At 38.4% G+C, this 27,605-nt stretch overlaps 1 protein-coding gene across 5 annotated transcripts; it reads left to right on the top strand.

Moving 5' to 3' along the window:
• RNF182 (ring finger protein 182) lies at positions 1 to 27,605 on the top strand. 5 transcript variants are annotated; one of them, XM_079302837.1, is made up of 5 exons: positions 1 to 135; positions 20,261 to 20,341; positions 24,155 to 24,223; positions 25,302 to 25,396; positions 25,754 to 27,605. In XM_079302837.1, the coding sequence occupies exon 5, from the start codon at positions 25,962 to 25,964 to the stop codon at positions 26,697 to 26,699; it is 738 nt and encodes a 245-aa protein (XP_079158963.1). In that variant the 5' UTR covers positions 1 to 135; positions 20,261 to 20,341; positions 24,155 to 24,223; positions 25,302 to 25,396; positions 25,754 to 25,961; the 3' UTR covers positions 26,700 to 27,605. The 5 variants fall into 5 exon arrangements, with proteins under 5 accessions (XP_079158963.1, XP_079158959.1, XP_079158960.1 ...); XM_079302834.1 differs by lacking the exon at positions 1 to 135 and adding an exon at positions 5,713 to 5,843; XM_079302835.1 differs by lacking the exons at positions 1 to 135; positions 25,302 to 25,396 and adding an exon at positions 5,713 to 5,843.

The raw sequence follows: 27,605 nt of genomic DNA, 5'->3' as shown, positions 1-27,605 counted from the left end.
GCCTCCCTCCCGCCGCTCGCCGGTGCCGGTTCGAGGCGCAGCCAGTTTCTATAGCGACGGCGCTGAGCCGCGGCTCCTGCGAGTAGTAACAAAGCCGGGCTGCGGAGCGCCTGCCCTGCCCAGGACACCCGACAGGTACGGAGCCGGGGCACGCCCGGGGCACGCCGCGGCTGCGGGAGGGACAGCGGCTCCCACGGGGAAAGGGGAGGCGTCCGTCCGTCCGTCCGTCCGTGCGCTGGATGGGCAGCGGGGAGGGCTGCGGGAGGCGCGCCCCGGGTGCCCCTTCCCGGCTTGTCCCCGGGTACCCCCGGCGGCGGCGGGAGGCGAGGGCACGGCGGGGCTCCGAGCCCCGGCTGGCAACCGGTGGTGGGCTCGGCTCGCCCCTGCCCTGCCTCGTCCCTTGCGGCTACCCCTTCGTAGTAACACTGATAATTTCGCTGCTGTGGTTGTTGTTATAAGAAAAATGTGACCCCCTGGAAATTTTGGGGTTGCAGAGTTCCGTTTCTTCAGCTTTGTAAAGTAATGATGGATGGGGTAATAGCCTTAAAATGCGCTGTTTGGTTTTAAGAGAAAATCGAAAGGATTGGTGCTTTGGAGTAAACAAGACAATTACTGCTTGTTTTTAGGAGTAAGTGTACCGAAAGGTTTTAGGTAAAATGAGTCTGTAGCTTTCCGAGTCAGGAGCTAAGATGGTAGAGGTGATAAATGTTTGCTTATCTCGGGCAGCCAAGGTTAGGCAAGAATAAGCCGTGTTCACCTCCTGAGATGCTAATGTCAGAGAGTGGATGGGAAGGTCATTAGCAGGTCATTAGCCTGAGCAATGCTTGTGGTGGCTGTAATCAGTAACATCCAAATGGTAGTGGCTCTGTGAATAGACGTGGATTTCTGCAGAAGTTTAAAATTGAAAGGAACTTCCTGATGATGAGAGAAGGCTGACCCCGCATGATGAGGTCCTAGGGAGCAGTCGTTGTGGTTCATTGCCGAGTGATTTAGGAAATAAACGAGATCCCGAGCCAAAGGAAAATTGTGCTGAGGCATGTATGCAGCCAGCAGCACGCTCAAGATGGGAATCTTCCCGGCTGTGAACAAGGGAAGTAGTACGTGAGATGAGGACACTGTGACTGAGGACACAGTTAGTGAGTAGGTGAACAAGAACTGACATTTTAAGTAATATGTAATCTACATACCAGAGATTGAAAACACTGTACATGATGTAATATCAGGGTATCAGAGCTCAAAGCCTAAGCATTGACTGGGAGAAGTTTGAGAAGTATATACATGAAATGCTGAGTGAAAAGTGGAGCTACAAATACAATTAAGTAAATGATGTGAAAACGGTGGAAAGAGAAGATACAGCTCTTCAGCAGTCATGAATACAAGTAGCAAAGAAAATGGAGACAGGTTTCTCTTGCAAGAGTGTATAAATGAAATGAAGCTTTAAATGAATGTTGATCAAGTTTGAACTTTCCTCAATATAACATTTAAATCAGTAATATGATAACAATATGTGGAGTGGAATTATAGATGTTTTAGAAACAGCAGTCACAAAAAAAAACAAACAAACAAACAAACAAAAAAAAGTGGAATTCTTTAGATATGTTGACTGCAGTGGTTTGCCCAGTGTTTATAAGTGCTTGTCCTTCTCTTCTTTCAGAAGTGTCACAACAGTTGTTTTGTTGAAAGACTTATAACCTTCTGAATGACCTCTGCTTTTCATGCAACACTGGAAAGCAAAGTCAAGAGTTTGTAAAAAGTGTAAAAATGTAGACCTCAGATGAGTTTAGCATGGTGGAAAATAGCATTTCAAGACCACATTGTGGACTATCTGAAATTGAGTGCTCTTGCAGGAAATAAAAGGTCAGCTGTGCATAATAAGGGCCTGGACACTTCTATCCCCTTAACTGCATGGCAGAGAATGAGAAGCATCATTCATTCAACATCTTGCCTTATAAGTGAAATGGATAGGCAAAATATTTATGGCTATGCTGCCTTGTGGCATTTCAGTCTCAAAATTGTTCCTTGTGGAACAATGGTACACTCTACTAGACAAAGTTTATCAGTGGAAAAAATGTACTGGTTGAGGCAGTACCTGGAAAGAACTCAGTAGTTCACTATAGAGAATACACCCCATAATATAGCCTGACATGCATAAAGACTTGTAGTGGTCCACAGTTCTAGAAATTAGATCACAGTCTCTCAGACTGTCATTTCACACCTTTCTGGTGCTCCTCAGTCCAGACTAGGTTTGTAGGAAGCTTGTTGTCAAATTTTCTTGAAAGCATCTTCTAAAGCTGAGGACTCTGTGTATTGATATAAGGCTACTACAGGAGTCTGCTTGCCACTATTCCTTTTACTGTGTCCAGGCTTAACATTTTTATCTATATCCTAGTTTGATGCCATTAAATTTTTTTTTCTAGAGATGTACATGTGCTTGCTGTAGCCAGCAACTCCTTCAAGTATACAGGGACACTTATCACCTGCTACCTGGAGGCTGTGATTTCAGTCCTCCCAGCAAGGTTGCTAAGGAGTACTAGGGATCCTTGGAGAGCAAAGCTCAGGAAATTCTCCTGTGGCCTTTGCACACGTTGTGTGCTGAAGCACTGCCTGTCCAATATAAACTACTGTTCTGACAGTAATATAATATGGTCAGATGAGTACCTTATGTATCACACTGTAACACTAGGCAATTGTGACTTTCTAGTAAAAACAAAACATCTGCAAGTGTGAAAGTGCTGTGATAGGCTGCAAAGAGCTCAGGCCTCTTCAAAATGTACCTTAGGTTTCAAATGCATTTGCAAAGACAAATCAAGAAGTGTAAGATTTGCAGCTTTTAACCTACTATCTACACTTTTTAAAATCCAGTCCTGTGCATTTAATTCAGATTTTTTTTTTTCCTGCAGAGATGATGCAGCACAGCATTTGAGGCATAATAAATGCCATAATTCAACATACCTTTCCTTTTCCCATTTTATCTTTTCCACCATCAATGAGTGGACACAAACATTCAGTAGAAGTTAAAATAACTCAGCAGCACTTTAAGTTTAGTCCAGATAGCATGAAAACCTGAGATGTTCTAGCATCTCTAGAGCATTGAGCAGGGACTACAAATCCATTTAGGTTCTGTCTGATCTCTCTTGCCATTTCCAAGAAATTTAGCCAAAGTGTTACAAAGCTGTAGTTCTCTGAAAGACTCTGGTTCACAAGTGTTTTGTAGATATATATTGCATTTTGAAAGTAACATCTATAAAGACTGCTACCACCAGTGCTAGTTGAGAAATTGGAGAAAGGAATAGAGACAGACTGTCTTGTCTCTCAGCTTTCCTACTTCAACTTGGAATTGCCCAAGTTATTTGCAGAAAGGCAGCCTTGTAGAAAAAGGGGGTGTGACAATCTGGTTTTGAAAATAACAGTAAGGAAACCTGACAGTGGATGGGTGAGAAAGAAGGTGGGGGCTGATGTGCAGCCCATCGTGCAGACATAGCCCTGGGCATGGTGGGAGAGTTATCTAGGACTGGTGTGAGAAGTCAGGTTGAGACGAGACTCAGACTGGGACAGGCTGGTGGAGACCCAGCCAGGAAAATCTGATATGAGCCTGTGTGCATCAGTTCCTCCCAGTGGATGGCCCAGGTCAGGGCTGAAAGCTCCTTTCAGACCCCCTTTTGCAAGCCTTCAAGGCTGTATTGGCAATATCCACGGCAGAAGGTGTTGGTCAGGAAAGCCAAATCATTCCATAATAGTTTCAGCGCAGGTGTTGTTCCAGGCAGGGGAACTGATCTTGGCAGGCAGTGCATGGCAAAGAAAGAAAACTCCCATTTCAGATGGATAGCCAGTCTGTACTCAGGCAGGAGATGTTCTCCTGTGAACGGAAAGAAAATATTCCCCCCTTGGTGACTCACAAGCAGTGACCTGATCAGAGTCTGCTTGAAGAAGCATCTGACCTTGAAGCTTCTGCTGTGGAATAGCTTTGTGTGAAAGTATAGCTGAGTGCTGAGGAGCTACACTGCAGGTGTTTACCAAGAACCTGCAGGTGCCATTTGCCTCCCAATACATGATGGGGGACCTGGAGTATTTCCACAGAAGTATTCTCTGTTAGAAACCAACATGCTCAAAACTCAAGCCGGTAATGGCTTTCCACTCTTTAAACAATCCCTACAAGTAACTCCCAAAAAGAGGTCTAAAAGGCTTACCAGTGCTTCTACCAATATTGAAAATATTTAGTTTATTTAGCTAGAATTTTATAAACATCTTAAGCAAAGATTTTAAGTAGTGTTTGAATCACCAGGTCGAGTGCTGTGTAACGTGTGTGTAATGAGGGCTTTTATCTTCCTGTATCTTTCAGTTCACTGAATTACATTTCTGTGCTGTTAAAGTGACAGCTAAATGAAAGTCAAAAAAATAAACGGTGCTGTGTTTAGTGCTAGGTTCAAATGGTACAATGAGTGAATTGCAGGGCCACAAATTATGCAATGAGAATAAACAAAAAAAAATCACGAAATAACTGCTGACTATACTGTGAATTCAGTGAAGCTTCCTGTGGAAGAAAATGATGAGTTATTGTATGACTAAAACTGTATTGTAATACACATATTCAGTGGAATGCTGATGTTTTGTAATGCTCTAGTACTTGGATTTGCTTTCAGTATATTACAGGCATTTTACTGTGTCCACTGAATCAAAGACCACTTTTGTAGATGATGCTTATTCCTGTAATCAAGTTGCTTCTCATTCTCTGACAAACTAAACAGATTGAACTCTTTTAATCTTTCCTTTGAAGGAGATTTATTCAGCTCCTGAATATCTTTTTTGTGACTATCTCACTGTTCCTGTGAGAAACTGTCCAAACTGTTCAAAATCTTATATAGATTGTGAGCATTGGGACTGTGCAAAATCTCTTAGTTTGACTGTCACCACAGCCCAAAAGGTAATGGTATCTCAGTTGTGTTTCCCTCCTCACCTATCCCATATTGTTGAATTTGTGTTGCAAAGATCTCACACTCAGACCATTTGTCTCTGTAACTTCTCTGTGTCTCTGCTCATTAGAAGGGGGTTGGACTAGATGACCTTTAAATTCCAACCAAAATTGTTCCAATCTATGATTCTGTATTCACAATGTGAATTAAGTATCCAGCTTACCTGAATAGTCATAGCTTTTTTTGCAGTAATCTGATATACTACCAGTTGCAGCTAGCAAGTACTTAAATGTTAAAGAGAAGATATTTTTTTTTTTTTAATTCCTCATTTTATTTGTATCACTTGAGCAAAGTTATTAGGTGGAAGTGCTCCCTGTGCTTTTCAGGATTCCGATGTATTTCACTTTTCTTCTCTGCCATTACCATGGCAGACTTAAAGTTATCTTTTCCTTCTAATAGGCCTCTGAGATAAGTCCTGATGTTTGTGTTATTAAATTCAAGGTCAACACCTTGTTAAGTAAATGGAAATGAAATATTATCTTACTTAGTCTGATCTATCTAAAAAGACCAAAAAAGGGAGAGCATCTTCTGACAGTATTTACACTTGAGATGATAGGCAGGGGCACCTGCTCATTTAAAGATCAATTTAATTAAAAAAAGTAAATTTAATTTCTGGCTCTCTCTATCTACTAAAAATTAGGAAAGAGTATCTATCCAGTAATATAAAAACTGCCCTCATTATACTGTAAGTTTTTCTTAGCCTGAAATATCAACCTGTATCTTAAAATGCCATGTCTTCCATAGGACAAAGAGGGAACAGAAAGCATACCAACGATGAATCATCTGTTTTTGTTATCAGTTATTCAGACCCTTTGGTGATGGATGGGTGAATACATTGAGGCTAGAGCTGAAAGCCAGCTTGGCAGCTGGCAGGTAAGTCCCTGGAAGCTCACCAAAATGCCTTCTCAAGCACCACACTTCTGTTTGACTTGTTCTATTTAGCCAAATTATATCCTAGAATATAAAGTATCCTCTTAAGACAATAGGATCATACTTAACCATACATCTACTTTCAGTGGAATTTAAGCATATAGAGATTGTACAGAGGTAGGGATCTGAAGAAGGATGCTATTCTGGATGGGGAAATAGAGAAATAATTCTAACAAGACTTAGAAAGAGCAAGTCAGAATTGAAAGCGAATGGTGTGCAGGTGATATAAAGATGAAGTAATAATATTACATATTGATAAATCCCACAAAATTCCCAAGTGAACTAAGTTTCCAGTAAATTTTGTGTCATTTTTTTCTTAAGGATTAATGAAACTTTCTTACATGACTGCTTTGCCCAACTATGCCACCTGACAGGCAAGTTAAAAGCATTTTATAAGCCTGGAATGGAGAAGCACTGAGTGAGGTGGATCTCTCCCTTCCCCTGGTAAACCTCCCAAGACAGCTTGTTCCAAAGTAGTGTGCTGTGCTAATGGCAGCATTTGCTTTAAGAAGATTCTTTTATGAATTTATTGTAACGTGGCCAAAACATCTGCTTCATGCTGGTGTGGTTTTTAGACTCTAAGGATAGTTCTTTGTGTTCATCAGTGTAAATGTAAGGCTTCAGGCTTGCATATTGACACAGATTTATTAAAATATGAATTCTCATTGACTTTGGGACTGAGAGGAGGGAGGAATGGCAAAAGGCACATAGAAAGAAACTTTCTGGGGTGGCTCTTTGAAGTGCAGTTTTGATATTCAGATATGGCTATGAATAGATTGAACAGCCTTCTGAACTTTATGCCCTTTTAAAAATTAAGTGGCCTGCCTATTTTCTGTTTCAGTAAAGTAAAATTATTCATGAAGGGAAATGTCAGTTGTGCCAGTCTTATAATTAATTTTCAGTTTTTATAACATTGACAGGATGCTTTACTCACTGTTTGTTACTTACACATGTAGCTCATATAGTGCACGTGTGTGCATTTGAAATTCTGTAGGTATCTTGAGAGGGTAACAGCTTTTTTCTAATTCTGGAATACACACACGTGCATGCACACACACTTACTTATACATGGTACCTTCTCAAGACACTAGAGTATTTTAAATTATGCATATATATGGACATGTATATTTATATTTGCCAGACAGATCAAGGGTATAAATTGACATCATAGATACAGGTGTGGAAATCTTCTGCATTCGGTGATACAGATTATTTTACAAACACGTTCATCCCTCTAACCTTTTGTTTGCCTTTTGCTCAAGGAAGAGAAACAATTTCACACAGTATGATCAGTAAAGTGCAGCTGTGGACATAATTCTGTGCAGGTGTCCAAACCAGAATTATCTATCCACTGACTGTAAAATAGTAACTTGTAATAAACAATCCTGCTGCATATTTGATGCCTCCTCCTTTTCACTCTATCAGTCTGCACTTCTTTCATTAGCAGTGTTACATCTTTATGCTTAGCTTTTTCCCTCTTTTGTTTCACTTACAATCTCATCTGTCTGCATGCAAGAAAGCCATCCTCATTGGAACAGAGATTTTTTTGAAGTTTTCAGAGTTACCCTTTATGTTTTATTTTGCTGCTCACACATTAGCAACATCAACTGATGCACAGAAAGAGCAAAAAGAGGCATGAAATAATGCTATGAGAAATTGTAAATACTGGGAAATAAAAAATATACAACGATCAGCACATGGTTGTATGAATACATAATACATGTCTGTATTGAAAAGTAAGGCTCATATCGCTCCATTACTGCTGGCCCAGAGCTCCTTTGATCCTGTTTGAAGAGTTGCATTTGTCTGGGAATGTTTGGAGGGTTGATACGGGTTGACTTCAATCAACACTTGCTTTTATGTTTGTATATTCATAAAATTTAAAATTCAAATGTGTTTATGTGTGTGTTGTAGTAATGCACATAGCTGATGGATTAGATTCATTATTTGCTGTTAAAACATTAGCAATAACTTTCATGGACAAGACACAGTAACACAGATTTTGCTGTGCAAAATAGAATATTTAAACACATGGAAGCGCAACTAGTAGGGTATGTCAGAAATTCCAGAGAAGGTGGTAATAGTATTTGGCATCAGTTTTGAGTTACAATGGATTGGAGTGGCTTGCTGTGTATTGCAGGGGTGTTTGTTTGTGTTGGCTTGTGCTTTTTTATGGTGGGGAAGATGGATGGTAAGGGTCTTTTAGGAAGAAATATTAATTATGGGTGGGATTTCTGCACTGGCATGTGAATGAGAAGAAGTTTCTGCCCTGGCAGTATGCCTGTTGAAATACCTGATTTTGCACTACCAAACACACTGCAATGCCTGTATCAAATTTTCTAGAGAATACACTGAAGGAGCACAGAGTGCTCAGACAATGGGCAAAGCCTGAAAGACGTTTAGAAAAAAAAAATCAAACTGAACCCATATATTGCAAGATCATATTGTTCTGAGAGAAGAAACAAATCTTGGGAAAGCAATTCCATCAACATTCATAGCACTAAGCAGTGGCCCAGTTCCTGTGCTGCCAGCTCCAGAACTGACGTCATCTGTCCACCATGACATACTGGACCACTCAGACTGGCACACAAATACTGAGCAGCTGCTCCCACGAATCCAGTTGCATATCTCTAGCAAAAGAAAGACTCTAGTCAGAGATATGAATGGTTATTCACCCATCTGCAGAAAGAAATGCAGTGTGCTAGGCAGCAAACAGCAAGCATCATACATTCACTGATGAGCAGAGTGATAATGGGGAAACCACAGGGAATTGTGTTGATAGGAAATGGGTAAATATTGGGGGTCTGTTCAGCTCAACCCACTGGTTCCAGGGAGGACACTTGACAAAGCTCGCATCTTGCATACAACTCCAGATGTCCATGAAACTTAGGGAGCTTTTTTTCTCTGATTTTTCTGTCTGCTGCAAGTCGTAGATCTGTGCCCTGCCTCTCCAGAATGCCAGCTGCCCTGGAAAGACTGAAGTGAAATTGTTGTGTTCCTGCAGCTGGCTTTTAGACTCTGGATATGATAGGAAGTATATGCACAGGTCACACCAATTATTGGGTTTCTTTCAGTTGCACTGGAACCAAAAAGGCCTGTTGTTAAGGAATAGACAGTATAGAAACATCTTTGATCCCCTGCCTAGACTGAGTGAATTAGCTAAATGATGAATATCTCACATTGTGCAATCATTATTGTTCATCATTGTGACAGGCCGGAAAGAGCAAACATAATAATTAATACTCAGCATTGTGGTAATGCCATTGTGTCCCAGCTTTAAATTGTTTAAAAGAAGCTTCTCTTTTATTTAAGTAACTCCCTGATAATTCTGTTAAATCTTTCTTTTCTTCAGTCTTGAATCAACTTTTCAATAGAGACATCTTGTATCCTCTGGTGAAGTGGGCTTAAAGGCAAGGAATGTCTGTGTTTGTATGTGTGTGTCACTCCCTTCCAAGTACTCATTGCAGAGCACAGCCATGACTGAATTATTTTCTTCAAATATCAGATAAAGTTATCCAGATAAGCATTATTATACACATACATATTGTGTATGTACAATGTATTGTATATATGTAGATTAAAGCATTATTCTCGTTAAGTAATGTTTAAAGAAATATATTGAGCTACTTTTCATGGGATCATAGAATGGTTTGGATTGGAGGGGACTTCAGAGGTCATCTAGTTCCAACCCTGCTGCCAAGGTCATGGACACTGTCCACTAGACCAAGTTGTTAAAGCTCCATCCAACCTGGCCTTGAATTTCCACCCCTTTTTTTCTGCATTTTCAGAAATGCAATGTTTTATTCCAGTTGAGCAACAGTCACTAGGAACAATATTCTATGTGATGTAGTTTCTTTTATGAAGCGATACTAGTGCTCATTATCAATGTGAAAATTGCAATTTCAGCTTTTATCTATGCATTTTCCTGAATATACAGTAATGGATTTATAAGTATGGAAGTACACTCCCTCCTTTGTAATACTTGCTGGAAAATACACTGTGTGCACAAAGCAACGCTTTTGAAAATCAGAATAGTCAAAGATGTAATATGTAATAAAGAAAAGTACCTGGAAATGTGAATATTCCTGTTTAAATAAATACATTTAATCTTTATTTGATAGTGCAGTTGAAATAAAAGTACATTTCTCACTGTGAATCACTGCCCAGAGGCTTTGTGAACCCTCTAGCATCAGGTGGGTTCATAAATGCTCAAATGGACAAGACCCTTCAGACCTGTCTCTACTTTTGTTGACTGTTGTTCACTGGGCACCTTGGTGAGAATGGGATTGAATGGGTGTAGAAGCACCAAAGTAGCCATGCAAGAAGGACCCTGAGGATGGCACTCAGAGGAGGTCATCAAGATAGCAGCACACATCCACCTGACCTTCCCAGGACACCCACTTGAGGAGACAGGTCAGTGAGTAAAGCCTGATGACTCACACAAGTGGGTGGCAAGAATAGATTGTTTGCTCTTGCCTGAAGACAACAGAAGTGCACATCCAGCAGCAGCACGTGTTTGCCAGCCTAAAAAGAAATGGATGAGGGCATGTCCCATTCACATGTCACTGTAAGGATTGTACCTCCATCATCAATGCTGGACAGACTTTTGGTTCCTGTATCTCTGTGGCTGTGAGTGCATGGATTGGAGTGCCCTCCCATTCTGTAAAATCTCACCTTAAGCTCTCTAAGGTCTTGGTAGACAGTGCTGCAATATTGTCTTCTAGACTTTTCAGAATATGAGGTTTAAACCAGATGATTTCCAGAGGTTCCTTTCAATGTAAATTGTTTTGCAATTCTGTCACTTGAAAGCAGGAGTATGTTCCATGAACTTCACTGCACAGGTGATAAGTATATAGTATAGTATAGGTTTATGGTAATTTCTTAAATCTTATGTTTTTATCTTCCTTTGTTTGAACTACTCATGTTTTGTTTTTTAAAAATTATTTTAAGTTACCTCGGTACAAAAAAAAAAAAAAAAAAAAGGGTATTTCTGAGCATAAAAGTTAGTTTTAAATAAACTTGCACTTGAAAAAAATTCATTTAGTGTATCTTTCTGATCAGAAGGCTGTAACCCTTCCAACTTCAGGGACGTGGGATTGAAATGTCATGTCAATTGTTGGCTGAGACAGGATCAATCACAAACAATGAGGATTATGTATCCACTTTAAAAAAAGAAAAACATTGCCCAGACTGAACTGTCCAATTTGCAGACCTCATCTTGTCGCATTCTTTATGGTGCTAAGCTGATTGTATGAGGCTGGAGCCACAAGTAATCTCTCTCATTCAGCTCTGCTGCAATGTTGCTGGACATACAGAATGAAGGCATGTTGCTCAAAATCATGCACATCTGTCAACTCTAGCACAGGGCAGAAGTTGTGCTTTTGGTTTGTTACTTGTCTGACAAAATACAATTCCTTTAAAAACGCTGAAGGATCTGCTGTGAGCCCCACCAGCCTTTAACCTTAGTAGAATTTTCTCTTTAATGAACTGAGCCATTTGTCATGGTGGTGGTCTGACAATTCAAGGAGTAAATGTACAACTAAATGAAACAGCTTTCTCCTGAACTTTATTTCACTGTAGCTATTTTACTGGTATTTTCAGTATCAAAATGAGTGCTACATTTTGATCCCATATACTTCTGTGTTCTATCATTCTATTACTATTTATTCGATTCATTCTCATCAGTGTGATGGGCAACAGAAGGTATATTTCATTATTCCATTTCTTTTCATATTCAGATTACTACCAAATTTCCATATCATCTATTCTTGTATAGCACATATTTTCCTTACCTCCTACCTCTGTCTGTGCCTCAATACTTTCCAAATTTGATTCCTGTCACTTGTAACAGGTGCCTTGTAACCTACACTTTCCCAGCTGACTTGATACTTCCATCTCTTCCTCTTTCCTAACCCCCTTGTAATTTTTTTGGCCGTCTTCCTAAAGTGTATAATCTTGCTTCTTTGAAATCCCCCACTAATTCACCTTGTGTATCAAACTTGCTTTTATTCCACTCAGCCCTTTCTCCCCCTGTACATGCTTCCTGCTGTGTTTCCTTAGCATGCTAATTTAGAAAGCTTTTTCCTAAATTTTCTTCACTTGCACTTAGCCCTCTCTGTCCACTTCCTACAGCAAAGTCTTTCCAATTCATCATACTGCTACTCTCTTTTCTCTGATTCACAACTCTCCTCAGTAAATACTCTTAGGTAACAATCTTATAAATTGTGTGCTGTGATCAGTTGCACTCAGGCAGTATCAGTAACACAAAGGAATTGAGCCCAGTGGCTTTGCACAAGCATAAGCAAGAGAGAAAAGATGGTGAGCATTTACTTTGAAGGTCCTTTTTTGTTCCATTTAGATCTTGTGCTTAATGATGTGGTTATTAAGGTGTTGCTGTAAGATGCCTTATAGGCTTTAAAGACAATTATAATGTGTAGTGCTTTAGTTTGTTTCCCTTGAGTAGCTGAGTTAAAATCTTACCGTGGGAAATGGTTAAGGATTGCTATGGATGGTGAGAGGGATCTCAAGGTCTTTCATAACCACTGGTGTAATAAGCCAGTGGTTTCACCTGGTGTGTCCACAGAATATGAGACACATCTGAGGCTGCAGTGTCTCATTTGGACGTGACACTGAGCCTGTGTGAGTGCATCAAGTACTTCATTCACATAATGTTCGATCAGTGAGTCCTTCAGACTTGATATCCTGCCAATGGGGCTGCCACAATTCGTGTATTCATAAACAGTGTCCTTGAGATCTTGTCTGCTCCTTTCTGCACAGCCCAGTGTATTAAAAGAACTTTATCTTTTTGGGGAAGGGAACAGTATCCTGCAGTTTTTATGAATGACTAGATGCCATCATAGTTGTTTACTGATGATGTTCCCTGGTTGGAGTTATATATTATGAAGCACAGTTGTTTCCAAGATTTAATAATGTGACAATTCAATTTATTTTCTTTTTCAGTAGCAGAGCCAAGGAGAAATTAATGGTTGTTTGTGTCAGTTTTCTAGTCAATTCAGTATGACTTTTGCCTTAGCAGGAATTACAGATTTAGGAACTGAATAAATGAGGCAGTAACAAATGTTAGAAATGTCAAAAAGGTATCCTATGAAATAGCAATCAAGAAAAATGCACAGTAGTAGTTTAATTTTACCAGCTTCTTCCCTGTTACCCAAATAAATAAGCATTTTGCCTGAGAAAGGCCTGCATGTGCATCCTAAGAATCCAAGATTTAATTCTTGCTGTCATTTTACAAGCTAAACTCAGTGACGAGTTTTGACAAACAAGTCCCTCAAGTTTTTCTTAACACATCTTTAGAGCTACAGGCTACCATAAGGAAAGCAAGAGAAAAACAACTTTTTTCTCAAAGAAAGGGATTTTTAAGACAAGCCAATGTGATTTGTTGACATATTTGTAAGTGTTGTGTCTTGTTTGGTTGAATCACTCTTGATTTACACAAGAGGATCTTGGTCTAATGAATTATCCATGTTGCCATTTTTCCTATCAAAAGACTTGTGACCACTCTGACCAAAAAAGAGAGGATTCTTTTATTGCTGTATGATCCCAAAAATGCATCTCTGTGCAGAGCTTTTGATTTTTTGCAATTCAGTGGGATCGTTGAAAGCTAGAGATTTGGGCACAGACAGTGTGATATACTATCACCTTTGCTGTGGACAGGGAATGCTTTATTAGTAAGACAAAATGGGTACTAGGGCTGTCTAGTGAATCTACTTAACATAAAATTCACTATTGAAGCAGCTGCTTCTCCCTCAGTCCACCTCTGTCTTGTTATCTGTCCTGTGAAGCCCACTCAGAAACAGGAGTGTCTCAGGAAAAAGATAATGAAAATTCAAGTTTCTCAAGCCTTCTACTGCAAGTCTTGTCACCTCAAATACACAAGGTGTTTATGGGCAAGAAAAGACTTGGGAAGGCATCTGTATGGGGGAACACTGACAGACATTGTGTGAATAGCAACATTTGCATAAAATTTTTTAGTAAGTGGAGATGAAAGTCTCCTTTTTCCATGGTTACTAATCCTCAGATATCCAGTTCAAACAGACATATCTGAGAATGAAAGGTACAACTTTTGCTGTCTTTTAGGGTGTCTTCTATCACATTTCCAAGTGCAAAATTGCTGTAGCTCAACACTCTGCAGTGATGGCTTACAGATAGGCAAGATATGTTGGCACAGGTTGAATACAAAGCTCAGCATGTTAGCACAGGATGATGGGGTGGGAAATGGTGCATAAGGTTGGCTGATTCTCCTACAAGCCAGATTAACTTAGCTCATCCAGAGTTTCATGTTATTATAGCTAGGTTGATTCCAGTACAAATCCAGCTCAATTATATCAACACTGCACTGCAGTTTTAAGTATAGATGTACTCACTGTTGCAAAATATATCCACTACTGAGAAATGCCCCTCAGGGTGCACTTTCTTTGGGTGCACTTTCTGAAAGAGTCCTCCAGAAGAAGAGAAGGACAAATATGAGCTCAGAAGCTCTCAAATAATATTGCAATCATTTGACTCTGGAGCAGAATTGGATTTTAATCAATTTCACGGAGAGTTCTTTCTGTCAAGAAACCAAGCCCAAGGGAAAAGGTATTTTTTAACTTCTTGCAAATTATGTAGTTGGTGTTTGCAGAGATGTGAAAAAGTCACATTCACAGTGAATGCTGCTTTTTGCACCAATCATAAGTGAAATAGTTGATAACTTTCATAAAGTTTGGTTTAGTAGGGTAACAAACAGCAGTATGCTATCCTGGTGCTTCAAACATGGAGCTTTCCATGATAAAGAAATAGCATAAATAAAGGCTAATACTTCTAACCTTTTGAATAGAGAATACATCTATATAGGATTTTTTTTCCTAGGTCTTTGCAGATTATATGTATTCAGAACACTAGAAATTAAAAACAGTGTTATCCCCTAAAGCCTAGTTAATTAGTTCACTTCCTAGCACATCTTTCTAGTATCACTTTTTGGCAAAGAGACTTACACAGCAGAACATTCAGAAGCCTTGTATTCACTTGCTTAAGTGAAAGCAGAGCAGAGGAGATTCGTTATTTAAAATAGTTTAAAGAAAGCTGTCATTTAAAACATCTGGTATTCTAAAATGTTCCCAGTTATGTTTTGGTTCTATCAAAAAAATCTTTTCTTGCTCTGTGGAAAGGCAAGAAATGTTTTTAATTTCCTGCTTTAGTCTACAAGCCTTAGCAAAGCTACTCATTTGTGATATTGTATAGAAAACCTGATATCCTTGGGAATACTTGGTGAAGAGCTGCTGTGCTGATGTTGGGATTTTTATTGCAACAAGTGACATTCATAACCTGTTAGTGTTCTTTTTTCTAGCCTTGTTTTACATGTTGCAAAGCACTTAAAACTAACATCCCCATTGATTATTACCAGTTAAGAAAATGCCAGTACCTGGTCTCAGTTATTAATTTACACTAAACTAAATTTATAGGTTACTAGGGAAGTGTAATGGCTCTGTATGGACTATGTTGCTTTTTAAACCTTTAGAATTCAATTTTATGTACTTTCCATCTGTTTTGTGTGTTGGTTGGGGGTTTCTTTACTAATTAGTTAAATATACAAGCTGTATTTCTGAATATACCTTAATTGCTTCCAAAATGTCTGAAGCAATGCTTTCCTCTCATGCATTTTGTATTTTGAATATGCTCAACTGGCAAACTTCAAACATGCTCATTTTGTCTAACCTTTCAACCATTGTGGTTGCAAATGACATCAAAATGCTGTAGCTCTACTCAAAGAAAAGACAGTTTCATACCCTTCATTGAGTTTGTGAGACTTAACCAGTGTAACCCTTTTAAATGATGGAAAATTTGTAAAGTCTAGGCTGCCCTTGTCCCAAAATAGAATTTTGCAGCTCTTGCTGAAACACATTTCCTAAGTGCAAATTTTCCGATTTTTTGCAGGTTCATATTGATTTGATTTAGACCTGATTGGATTATCTGCTGCTGTGGCAGTACATTTCTATCAGAAACACACGGGAGGGAGATACCTTGCATTCTTAACTGGATTCTGATACATCCTATGAATAAATTGCAGCTTCTTTCTGCTCCTCTTATTGAGTTCAAAGGGCACTGTATATAGACTCTCAGCCCATAAGGATTCTGCCCTTTGCTTGAAATATTCCATCTAGTAGCACTTCAATTCCTTCACTGACAGTTCAGAATGGGTAAAAAAAATTACCACATTTCACTGCTAAATAGCCTTCTAAAGCTGAGCAATTCATATCAGTCCCCCTGAAGTTTAATTGCTTTACAAGCATTAATCTGAGTTAATCAAGTCTCACTAGCAGAACACTCACTGATTCTGACATTGGTGGTGTAGCAATTTATGGATCTCTGGCAGTCCCAGATCATCCCAGTAGCTACAAAGATACTTCCAGACTAATACTTAGAGCTGCACTTGTTTCACATGATTCCTGTATTCTTTAAAGGAATAGAATAAAAGCTCTGCATATCATATGATACAAATTAATTTCACTCCTTCCATTTGTTTTTTCAATGCCTGCAATTTTATTTCAAATTACCTCCATCAAGAATGGTGGGGGTGTTTGCAGTAACTGTTCTTTGTATATTGTGTATAAATCAGGCCAAAAGGAATTCTTCTACAAACCTTTTATGAGAGGGCAGTACATGTTGCTGTCAAAGTCAGTATCTCCTCACTGGCACTTGTCTGTTAGGATTGCTCATTTCCCATGAATGCAGTTGGAGATGTACAATTTTGCTGCATGTCTAACCACATCTACTAATACCTTATTTTTTATAGCATCTGGGGGTTTTGTGTTTGCTCTTTTTTAAATGCATCTATGAATTTTTTTAAAAAAATTCTTAATTATATTGAAATTCTAGTGATTATACTTATGTAATAATGATAATAATAATAATAATAATAATAATAATAATAATAATAATAATAATAATAATGTCAATTGAGGAAGGGTCATATGCCAGCTTTACCAAAATAAGAACAATCTTTATCCCAGAAATAATTATTTTTAGTTTGTGCTTTAGGGGAACTAAATGAAATACTAAAATTACACTTTACTGAATCCAGGTTAGAGTGCTGTTTGCTCAGACCCCTCACTTTTCAAGCTATTGGGACTATTTGCAGCATCAGCTGGATCAGAATTTAGTTGCCAGTGTTTCAAAAAGGACATGATGATAGAAAAACAGGTCTGAAAATGTTGTTTATAAGTGGAAATCTGTATTGGATTTGGATTATTTTGATGTTGAATTTTCAAATATTCTTGTGACTGAAGTAACTGCAGTTGTTTTTTGCCATTTCCTTTCTGCAGATTCTGAGCAGTAGTTAAAGCAGAAAATCTTGTTACCAGATTTATGTAAAGAGTACATAAAATTCACTATCATTACTGACCTGTATATAAAAATATAAATTTATATATATATATATATATATCTGTGGACATAAATTAGGCAATATAGTGAAATCTTTGTATATATCCATATCCTCAAAAATGTCTGAAACAGAATACACTAAGATAAACATATCTGTATTCGGTGGATTTTTCTTAATGCCAGTGGAAAAAGCAAGAAATGCAACTTCTTTTCTACCCTGTTCTGGGATTGTTTTCAGCTTCATTAGGACAAAGTTAATGCCACACTTTTTTTCTATTAAATCTTATTTTGAAGGTTAATTGGAACTTATTGTAATGCATTAAAACTATTCCCCTGTGTGGAGAGGAATTTCTCACTGAATGATGTAATCAAGATAAATTTTCTGTCATTTTGTCTCACCTGGTCTCTCCCAAATTATATTACATAGAAAATATGTCCAAAGAGAGAGAATTCTGTTATATTTTGGGCATGTTACATTTTGAGTGTGTCACTTAGTATCTTCTGTTAGAAGTAATTTTTATGTAAAAAGCAGAAGTTATTTTCTTGTATTTCTGGACTTATTTTAATTACTTACATTCAAGCATGCAGTAGCAAGCAGAGCAAGGATGTAAAATTCTGTGGTGCTCTCAGCATGTGTTCTGAAACCTAATACAAAATCATATTGGCTTTTAATAGTGTCTAATATAAAGATAAATGCTAGACATATCTGTAGGCCATATGATTAAATATTTATGCCTATATTAAGAAATACTGGGAAGCTTTTTATTTATTTATAATTTTGTATCTTTTCAAGTCATATTCTAGAACCAATGTCCTACAGTCTATTCTACTCTCAGAAGAGCTCCTAAAGGGCACAGGCATTAAAGCAGAGGAGCAGAACTCTATCTTATTTGATAAAGCTACCCAAAACCAGTCCTATTACCAAAGAGTAGAATGTCTAACCTTTCCCTGAAATAGAAGTAAGGTCATGAGTCCTGTTGTGAAATATATATCAACTGGACTAGGTCACTTACTGGTTTCAGAGACATAAAGGAAAAGCCATTGTCAGTGAGAAAACTGCAAGAGAAAATGCCTCAACAGCCCAAGTAAGCAGGTTGTGAAAGAATTAAAAATAATTTTAAAGGAATTAATTCTGTTTAACTAGCATATTTCCAAAATTAAATGTTACCATTTTAGATATGAATTTCAAGCTCTCTCTTTTTACTTATCAATTTAATCTAATTAAGCCAGTTTAAATCAAGACTGCTAATAAAAGCTCCAATCCTTTGTCCTTTATTAATTTTATTCTTAAACAGCTACAAAGCAACCCACAACCGTATGCCACATTGAGTAGTCACTTGGCATATTGCTATATAAATAGCTCATGAATTCTATACGAGGGAAAAATTCTTCTTAAGAAATATTGGAAGAGGTTTTGTTTTTGCCTGCAAGTCTAAATAATAAAATGTTTTTTCCTATACCACTGTTGCTGGATTCATATCAATGCTGTAGAAGCCTGTAGCTAGAAAGTCAGTAATTGAGAATAGTAGGGCTTCAGTAAGGGATTTACTGTGTATTCATACCATTTTCCACTACTACCTGACACATAATGTGAGTTACTGGAATAACAAAAAAGTATTGCAAGTTATATTATAAATAGGAAGTGGAGTCTGATGATATTGAATATGTACAGGCAAAGGATATAAAAAGTACCCTAAGAGCTTGTGTTGAGCACTGAATTAAGTGAACCCTGTTACATTGAAGTCTCCCTACTTGCTTAATAGGATGGGGAGGAGGAATAATAATAATAATAAAAAAGACTATTTGGGGTTTTTTTAGTATGAGATGGCACATTAATATTACATGATGTCTCATACTAAATAATTAGACACCCATGAATTAGACTTCAAATACAAAAACCAGTAATTTTCTGTGTTTTGCATTTTTGTGACATTATTGTAGAGGATTGAGAGAGATCAAGCAAAGACTAAATATTGTAACAGTAACTTCTGATAGGAATGTTTCTCTTTTATATTAGTCTCAGCAGTCAATAATACACAAGTTTTTTCTGTGTATGTTGTGGAGTTTCTCTTTCATGCGTAGTTATGGAGGAATAACCTCATTACCTATGCCATTGAAAACTAAGTTTTTGTGAAAAGAATGGAGGCATTTTTCATAGCAGTTTACACAGCTGACCATAAGCCAAGCATGGATCAGTACATCACATTCTGTAACTCCTGTGCAAAGTCTCGCATTGATTGGAGTTGACGGGGAAATGCCCATTGTTAAAACCCATCCACTGCTAGCAGAAATGTGGCATGAAACAGGTTGAATATGTGATAGCTGCAGGCACTTTGAACGTTGTCTATTCAAATGTCAGATTAGTAAAGCAGTTTGGGGTGGGGTGTTTTGCATTGTGCTTAGGACAAGCTGGAAAAATCTGGTGCGATGGTCATTTCCTGCTGAGTCAGAATGCAGCAAAGCTCCTCCAACACGAATGCAGTGGCCCACAGGAGATGGTTGCTTTCTGGTCTGTGCTGGAGAAGAGACTGCACTGTTTGGAAAAGTAGAAATGATCAAAGAGCTTCTGTGACATTTGTGAAGGGAAGTATTTCAATATGTTTTTACAATTCTTCTTGAAGAGCACAGTTCATCTCTCCTGATGCTCTGCCTTTAGGTTGGGTTTTTTTAGTGAATTGCTAACATTCGTGAATATGTAGTTGCTAGAAGAGATAGCACTTCAGAATGTTTAGCACATAATATTGAAAGAGGCTTAAAATCAACAACAGATATGTAAAGATAACTGGATTATGTTACAGAAATAATTTTAGTAAATGAGATTTACCCAATATATTTCTCTAAACAGAAATCTCAACATATGGCTATTTCTATCTGAACTAGAGAAGTTGGACTCCTTCCTCTCTTTCAGAGAAAATAGACTGAAAAGTCTCCCAGCTGTATTCCTGCTCTACTAATTTTGTTTCCCTCCTTTCTACCAGTTTTTGCCCATGTGGAGAAGAAAAGGCAATTCTTGTGTTCTCTGCAAGTGAAGCTTTGCAAGAAGTTCTTTTTCATGGAAAGTAAGTTCCTCAGTATTTATCTATTTATCTATTTTTTTTTCCTTCTCTTCTTTTCTAAATATACTCGGCTTGTATTTAAGGGAAACTTTTAAAATCTTTGCAAATATTACATGTTGAGTAAATCCACAGATGATATCTTATGGAAGTTGCTGAGCTCATATACTCATTTTAGGTCATATATGAAATAATGGCAAATTCCCTTCACAGAAAAAAAAAAAAAAAAGTGTGAGAGATGAATGATAAAATGTTACTTTGATGAACTGGGCAAAGATGATCTTCCATTAAGGAAGAGAGGCACAAGTTTCCCATCTACTTTGCCCTGTCAGCATGACTGAACTCCAATATTGAGAGTTTCATCTACAAGTAATTGCTTCAGGCCTCTCAAAAGGACACTTTATCTACACAGTGTTTGATAGATGAGTGCAAAGAAGGGCCATAACCTGTTGCATAGCCCATTCACCTTTCTTACCATACCTGAGAAGAAAGTCTGCACCTCCAGAGCAGTGATTAGTACAAAACCAGTCAATGGCCAGAGTTGTGTTTGGGCTGATCATCCACTGCATTCTGTCTGGCCATGTGTGTAGTCAGTCATACACAAGATCTTGCTTTTATTGATTCAGTCTGGTCCTGTGGGTCACCTCCTCTAGCCCTCAAGGGAGGTTTTCCCCCCTGATCCTGCCCTCCAGCAGTCACATGGAGCACTGCTTGTGTCTTCTACCATCCAGAAGATGCCTCTCTGTCTTCAGCTTCTTTGTACCTTTTTAATAAAAGTTTCAAGTCAAGAAGTTCATAAGGTACAGGACAGGTGGCACTGGGATGGAAAGAGAGGGATTCAGAGCTTGAGCAGCAACAGAAATGATGGATTCACTCCTGCAGTGCTTAGTCAGGACTCTTACAAAAGGCAAGTGCTTGTCATAGGATAACAGATGTTCTTGTTCTTGAATAAATTGCAGTGGATACTGTCATCATTGGATGTGTCTAGTAGTTTATATTTTGTTCAGAAAACTGCTGTGTGCTACATAATACTCACGGGAATTAAATGTAATGCAAATGCATTGTGTTGATCCCATCAGATAGATTCTGTGGAAGGCAGGATAGCAGGACTCTAAATTCTGTAAAAATTAATTCATATGTTAAATGAAAGAATTATTATCTACGAGAGCTGTTTATCTACATAAACAATTGTCAGCCTGATTCTTTATTCAGTAAGAGATAAAGCTTTTCAAACAGATCACGTAGAATGAGTTCAAGATAGCAAAACATTGAATCACAGAATAATTTGTTTTAGAAAGAATCTCCAGGAAAACCCAGTTCTCTTTGCTCAAAGCAGGGCTCAGTTCCAAGGTAGAGTGGCCTGAACAGAGCTGGATCCAGTCAAGGATATCTGTAAGGTTGCAGATTTCATTTACATTTGTCTTGACACGTGTTCAGTGTTTGAATACTTGTGTACTTTTTTTTTTTTTTTCCTAATCTGTAATCAAAATTTCCCTAGTTATAATTTGTGTCTCTTGGTATCAAACAAGCACGTGAGACAAGTCAAGGTTTAGGTGAAAAAATGAACATCAATAGCAGTTTAAAATCATGACAAATAGCAGAAATAATAAAAATACAGTGCTTTAAAATTAGACATGGGATTTTACTTTGATCTTCCAGTCACTACAAATTTTGTACTTGGGAAAGATGTTAGATTCATCATGACGAGCCCTGGATTTCAAGGTCAGAAAGAACATGCAGGTTGCAGCTCAATATTTAAAATAGTCCAAATATTAATGGAGCACATAATAGGGATATGCCTTCTTGTGGCATCATTTGAAAAAGTGTCTCAAAGAGGAAAATAAAACATGAATATATAGACAAGATCTCTTCTTTTCTCCCACATAATATTGCTTTTAACACTCAACAAGTCAAAGTATGTGAATTGTGACATTTTTGATGAGGGAGCAGGATTCAGAGGGGCAGTAGTTAACCTCTTCCTTTCTATAATTCATTATCCTGCCTGATTCCAGTAAATACTCATCTGGGAAGCATGCAAAAGACCAGCTAGAAATCTTTGATATAGAGCAGAATTTGCTTGAAGGAGTAGCTGGCCATATTTCTCAAGAAATTCTTCAATTTGAAGCCAAATTTCTTTAAAAGCCTCAGTTTCCATGTATTTTTAATAAGACCCCGATCAGAGAACTTTGTAGTGTATGTGATGTATATAATAGCAGAGCACCATTAATTAAACCCAAAAAGGGGGCTGTTCCCATAAGAGAAAAAATAAGAGCAGGAAAGTAGATATTGAGAAGGAAAAAAAATCCATAACAAATCAAAAAAGAGAGAGGGAACATCTAAAACCACCATAGAGCTGGGAGTGTAAAAAATGCATGAAAGGCATTAATAGGAGCTAGTGATTAAATTTTAATTTTCAAAGGAAAAGATGTATAAATAACAAATAGTAATAAGCAATATTCACACTAAAACACGTAAGGAGAAATCCAACATCTAAAGTTAGCCAAAGGAAAAACAGTCAATAATGTTTTATTACAGATGGACTTTTTTTTAGAGACTGTGAAGTGAGAAAGACAATGACAGTCGCTGTTTCTTGTACAGTACATTATATTTTTAAAAGAGTTTGGAAAAAAATTGTGGAATAGCTCATTACACAAACTACAATAGGAGGATCATTGTGCTCTGGAAATTGAGCTAATAATCCCAGTTTAGCAACTGGGACGTTGCTAGTCCCAAAGACTCGTTATTCCTTGTATTAATGTGAGATTTTGGCATTCAAAGGTGGTAATATCAGAAAAACACATTCAGTTTGAAAACTGGTTCAGGGAGAGGTAATCCATATCTGAATAGAATTGGTTGGAAAGTGGGCTGGATTTTGTAAAAAGCCTGGGAATATTAATTAGAAGGATAAACACTAAAATACCAAGGTTTTCTGAGTTGGACATTTCCAGAGAAAGGTCATGATTATTTTTAATTATTAGTAATTATTAATAATTTTCCATGAGAAGTAGGCACATATTTTAGAAGATTTTTGATTAATCAGGAATCTAGTTTTATGTTGTAGGACAACATTTACCAGCAGATTACTAACAGAACATTGTTAGTGATCCTAGTTCACCTCAGGTACAGAAGGTGAATGATGGCCAAGATGTGAAAGTCCAAAACTGTCATTTTTTGTTTGGCTTCTTAATTTTACAGCAATTCTTTACCTTTCTGTAGGCTGGCATTTCACATTTTTGGGTCCATTTTGTGGTTTGTTCATCCTTTGGAAAGTTAGCATCTCGTGACATTTATATCAACCTTAAAGGCATCTAGAAGATGGTATTTGGAATGAAAGAGTAGAAATTAATAAGGAAGCACACAGTGTAAAGAAGGATAAAGAATAAATTGTAAGTTCTGTAAAAGATGTCCTTTTTGTGTCTTGGAAGATGTATAGCTTGTACACTTTGAAAATTGTGGATGGTCTTAAGTTTGCTTTGCCTGATGCAACATGCCACAAATATATCCACAGTACAAATAATAAAAACAACAGTAAAACAGAGATGAAAACCTTTAGAGCACTAAAGGCATAAATTGGAAGAGACAGGAAAGGAGTCACTGAAGCAATTGAATGGGAAGGAAGCCACATCTGTGACAATTCTTAGAGAAATATGTGTGGGATTTTTCACTATGTTGTCATGTTTTTTTCATTACCACATTGTCTGATGTTTCATCTTTGTTTTAAAATTCTGGAGGTGAGTTTTATAAACTATATTGCTTGTTGCTTGTAGAAGTTATATATCTTCCTCTCTCATACTTCTCCATCTTCTGCTGGATATGCAGGAATGGAAAATACTTAATGCACAGTAACAACAAGAAGCCCATGAAAGAGACTTCACTGATGGTTGGCAGGTAAAATGTATTGACAGAAGGAGCACATTGCTTAACAGTTGCTCCCTGCCTTGTCCTCAAAAAACAAGAACAGAAATCTGAATGCTAGGAGTGAGAAATAACTTCCAAATGGAAAGGGAAGGAAGTCACGTATTTACTAAAACAAATAGTCAAGAAATAAGTTTCTTGAAATAGGCCACTTTTTCATAATCAGTGTGCCTGATACTTATTGATAATGCAAGAGGCAGCTGGACAGAAGTGCTGACTTTGCCCATCATTTGACTGTGGCCAATTCCTTGCTACTCCAGCAGTGAAGGCATGAATTTGAAAACCTGCAAAATGCAGTTCTGCCCTCATTTCTAAGAGCAAGCAGGTGCCTAAATCTGGAAGAAGTTTTTTACCTTCTGGCAGATAAGAGCTGGTTTGTAAAAGCTGGTGAATATTGATCCCCAGAGCACATACTCGTAGTTAATGCTTTGTTTATAGTACATGCACAGTTTCCTCAAGTCATGTTACAAAATATGACAAGACATTTGTTTAAGTGAGGCAGATGTGTCTGGTGGCAAACCACTGCACAGAGTGACAGTGCAGCAGGGCAAGTGTGCCACAGCCCTCTCCTTAGCTGAGGTGTGAAACAGCTGCCACAGCCGTGACACCCTCAAAAACCAGAGTATCTGGTGAATGCCCTTGGAAGACACATTAGCCTTCACCCCAGCAGCCACATACTGAAGGAGACATTTGCTGCAAGCTAAAGAACACTTATTTTTGTAGTGGTAGGTCCAGCAGCTGGGTGGAGAAGATGAAATGTGCTACTCCACAAATAGAAAAATTAACAAAGCCTAATCCAGATTTTACCTAAGTACCCGCATAACTCTTTGCAATAACCCTGGACCTCTTTCATACCCATTGCACTCCTCCAATTTTTTTTATTTCCCTGGAGTATCACCAGCTTCCCCCTGGGTTGCCCTCCTCTCTGGCTGAGCAGGCAGCATGCTGCCAATTCAGAGCAGAGGTTGGGGTGTGCTGACCACCCAGGATAAATGGTAGTTATTATAAATATCTCTCCTCTACTCAATAACCAGTGTTCATTTCTTTTTAGCAACTCAATTATCTTCAGTACTGTGGCCCCTCTACTAATTTGTTTGAAACTGGACAGCAGATTCACAAGTTATCATGAAAGACCAAAAGCTCCAGGTGTCAAGTCTCATTTCCTTGGAATACCAGAGTTTAAAGAAATGGTCATAGATCAGTGATTAGACTGCAGCTTCTGCTGAGAACTTCGTGGGCTAAGCCACTAAGAGTTTCAACTCTAAAATAAATACATGCAGTGTGATGCTAAGTTTCATCACATGACTGTTATATAGGCCTGGTATACCACAGAAAAAAGCTACCTTAGAGGTAGTTATAGCAAACGAAGCTGAGCTTATAAAAAGTAGAACTTGTGTATTTAATTTGCTAAAGTTTTCCCTCTCCATTTTCCTCTCTCCCTTTCCCTTTTCTTTCCTGTTTTTGCCTTTGCTTTCAACAAAAATTCCATTTTGGCTTTTCCAGATGGATGCCTGGCTCAGAGTAAAGGACATGCCGTGCACAATCCCCAGCAGAAGATGAAAATGGATGATGTCTACTGATGCTTTTCGATGATGTCATCTCCTCTTTTTCTGTTTGAGATGTGTGATAGGAAAATGTTCTAAAATAAGACTGAGTGACCTCTTCATCCCTTGACTTCTCTCTTCCACAAGTCTAAGAACCACCTGAAGAAATGACCACTCAGCTCCCAGAGGAGTCCGTGGAGACCCAGAGCTCAGATGAGCTGGAGTGCAAGATCTGCTACAACCGCTACAACCTGCGACAGAGAAAACCCAAGGTGCTGGAGTGCTGCCACCGAGTGTGTGCCAAATGCCTGTGCAAGATCATAGACTTTGGTGACTCCCCTCAGGGAGTCATAGTGTGCCCCTTCTGCAGGTTTGAGACGTGCCTGCCAGACGATGAGGTTAGTAGTCTTCCTGATGACAACAACATCCTTCTGAATTTAGCTTGTGGGGGAAAGGGAAAGAAGTGCCTACCAGACAACCCAACAGAACTGCTGCTGACTCCCAAAAGGCTGGCGTCCCTGGTTAGCCCCTCTCACACCTCTTCCAATTGCCTGGTTATAACCATCATGGAAGTACAAAGAGAGAATCCCCAGACTCTGAACTCTACCCCCGTGGTGGAATTTTACAGGCCTACAAGTTTTGACTCTGTTGCAACTGTGTCCCACAACTGGACAGTGTGGAACTGCACATCTTTGCTCTTCCAGACCTCGATCCGGGTGCTAGTGTGGTTGCTAGGGTTGCTGTACTTTAGCTCCTTGCCTTTAGGGATTTATTTACTGGTATCCAAGAAAGTCACCCTTGGGGTTGTCTTTGTAAGCCTTGTTCCTTCGAGCCTTGTTATTCTCATGATTTATGGCTTTTGCCAGTGTGTTTGCCATGAAGTTCTAGACTGCATGTCATCTTGATAACAAATACAGTAAAATAAGGTGTATTACCAGACGTGTAGCATAGTTGATTTATCCTGGTTTTGTATTCTTTGTATTCTTATTTATTCTTATTGTCCATCCCCCTAAATGGAAGCAGTGGCCCTAGTTACATGGTCCCTTTTTTTCCAACTGAATTTGACCCCCCTCACCCTGAGCTTTTTTTGAACTAAGAATTGAAACTAAAAATTACATTTTTATTTTGAAGGGCTGAATTTTAGAAAAGGATAAAGCAAAATCACCAAACTGGGTGCCTGCCACTGCTGCTGCTGCCACTGCTCAAATGAGTAGGAATTTGCTTTGTATAGGCTTGATCAAGTCAGTTCAAGCTGCAGGATTCACCCAAGAAGAAATTATTGTAGCAGATACCTTCCAGATGCAAGTACTGCATCTCTTCACCCAAAGCATCTCATGCTCTGAAATATCTGTTATTTATAATCCATCATCATTTATAGTAAATTAAATCACTCTATTAGTTAATATTATAAGAAGAATAAAACAAACTACCAATTTTTTTAGTTCTTGTTAGGCTAAAAAATGCTCGTGGGAGGCCAACATATTTTTTGAATGTTGAAAACTTGTCTCCAGAACACTTTCCCCAAAGAGAAGCCCATTTTTTTCTTGTCATACAGTTGCAGCTCACTGTGAAATTTTCCTGCTAATGAGTACTTCTGGGGACCCAGCCACGTGTTTGCTGTTCTCAAGGTGCACTTATTTCAGTGTACACACCTTAGGCTTCCCTTTGAGGGTTCAGAGTCTGCAGATTTCTCTAGCTATGTTCTGTTATGCTTACCCTCCCTCCCACCACAACTAGTGACATTTCCAAGCCACAGTCCTTCCTAATGGATGACCAACCTCATGCACATGTACCCTGTGGTAGCTGTGCTG

Source organism: Erithacus rubecula (assembly GCF_903797595.1).
Source record: "Erithacus rubecula genome assembly, chromosome: 3".
Classification (NCBI taxonomy): domain Eukaryota; kingdom Metazoa; phylum Chordata; class Aves; order Passeriformes; family Muscicapidae; genus Erithacus; species Erithacus rubecula.
This window is presented reverse-complemented; position numbering and strand designations above follow the sequence as displayed.

Bases quoted from the DNA above. Each gene is read 5' to 3' on its own strand.
- RNF182 (XM_079302833.1), top strand. From the start codon at position 25,962: ATGACCACTCAGCTCCCAGAGGAGTCCGTGGAGACCCAGAGCTCAGAT.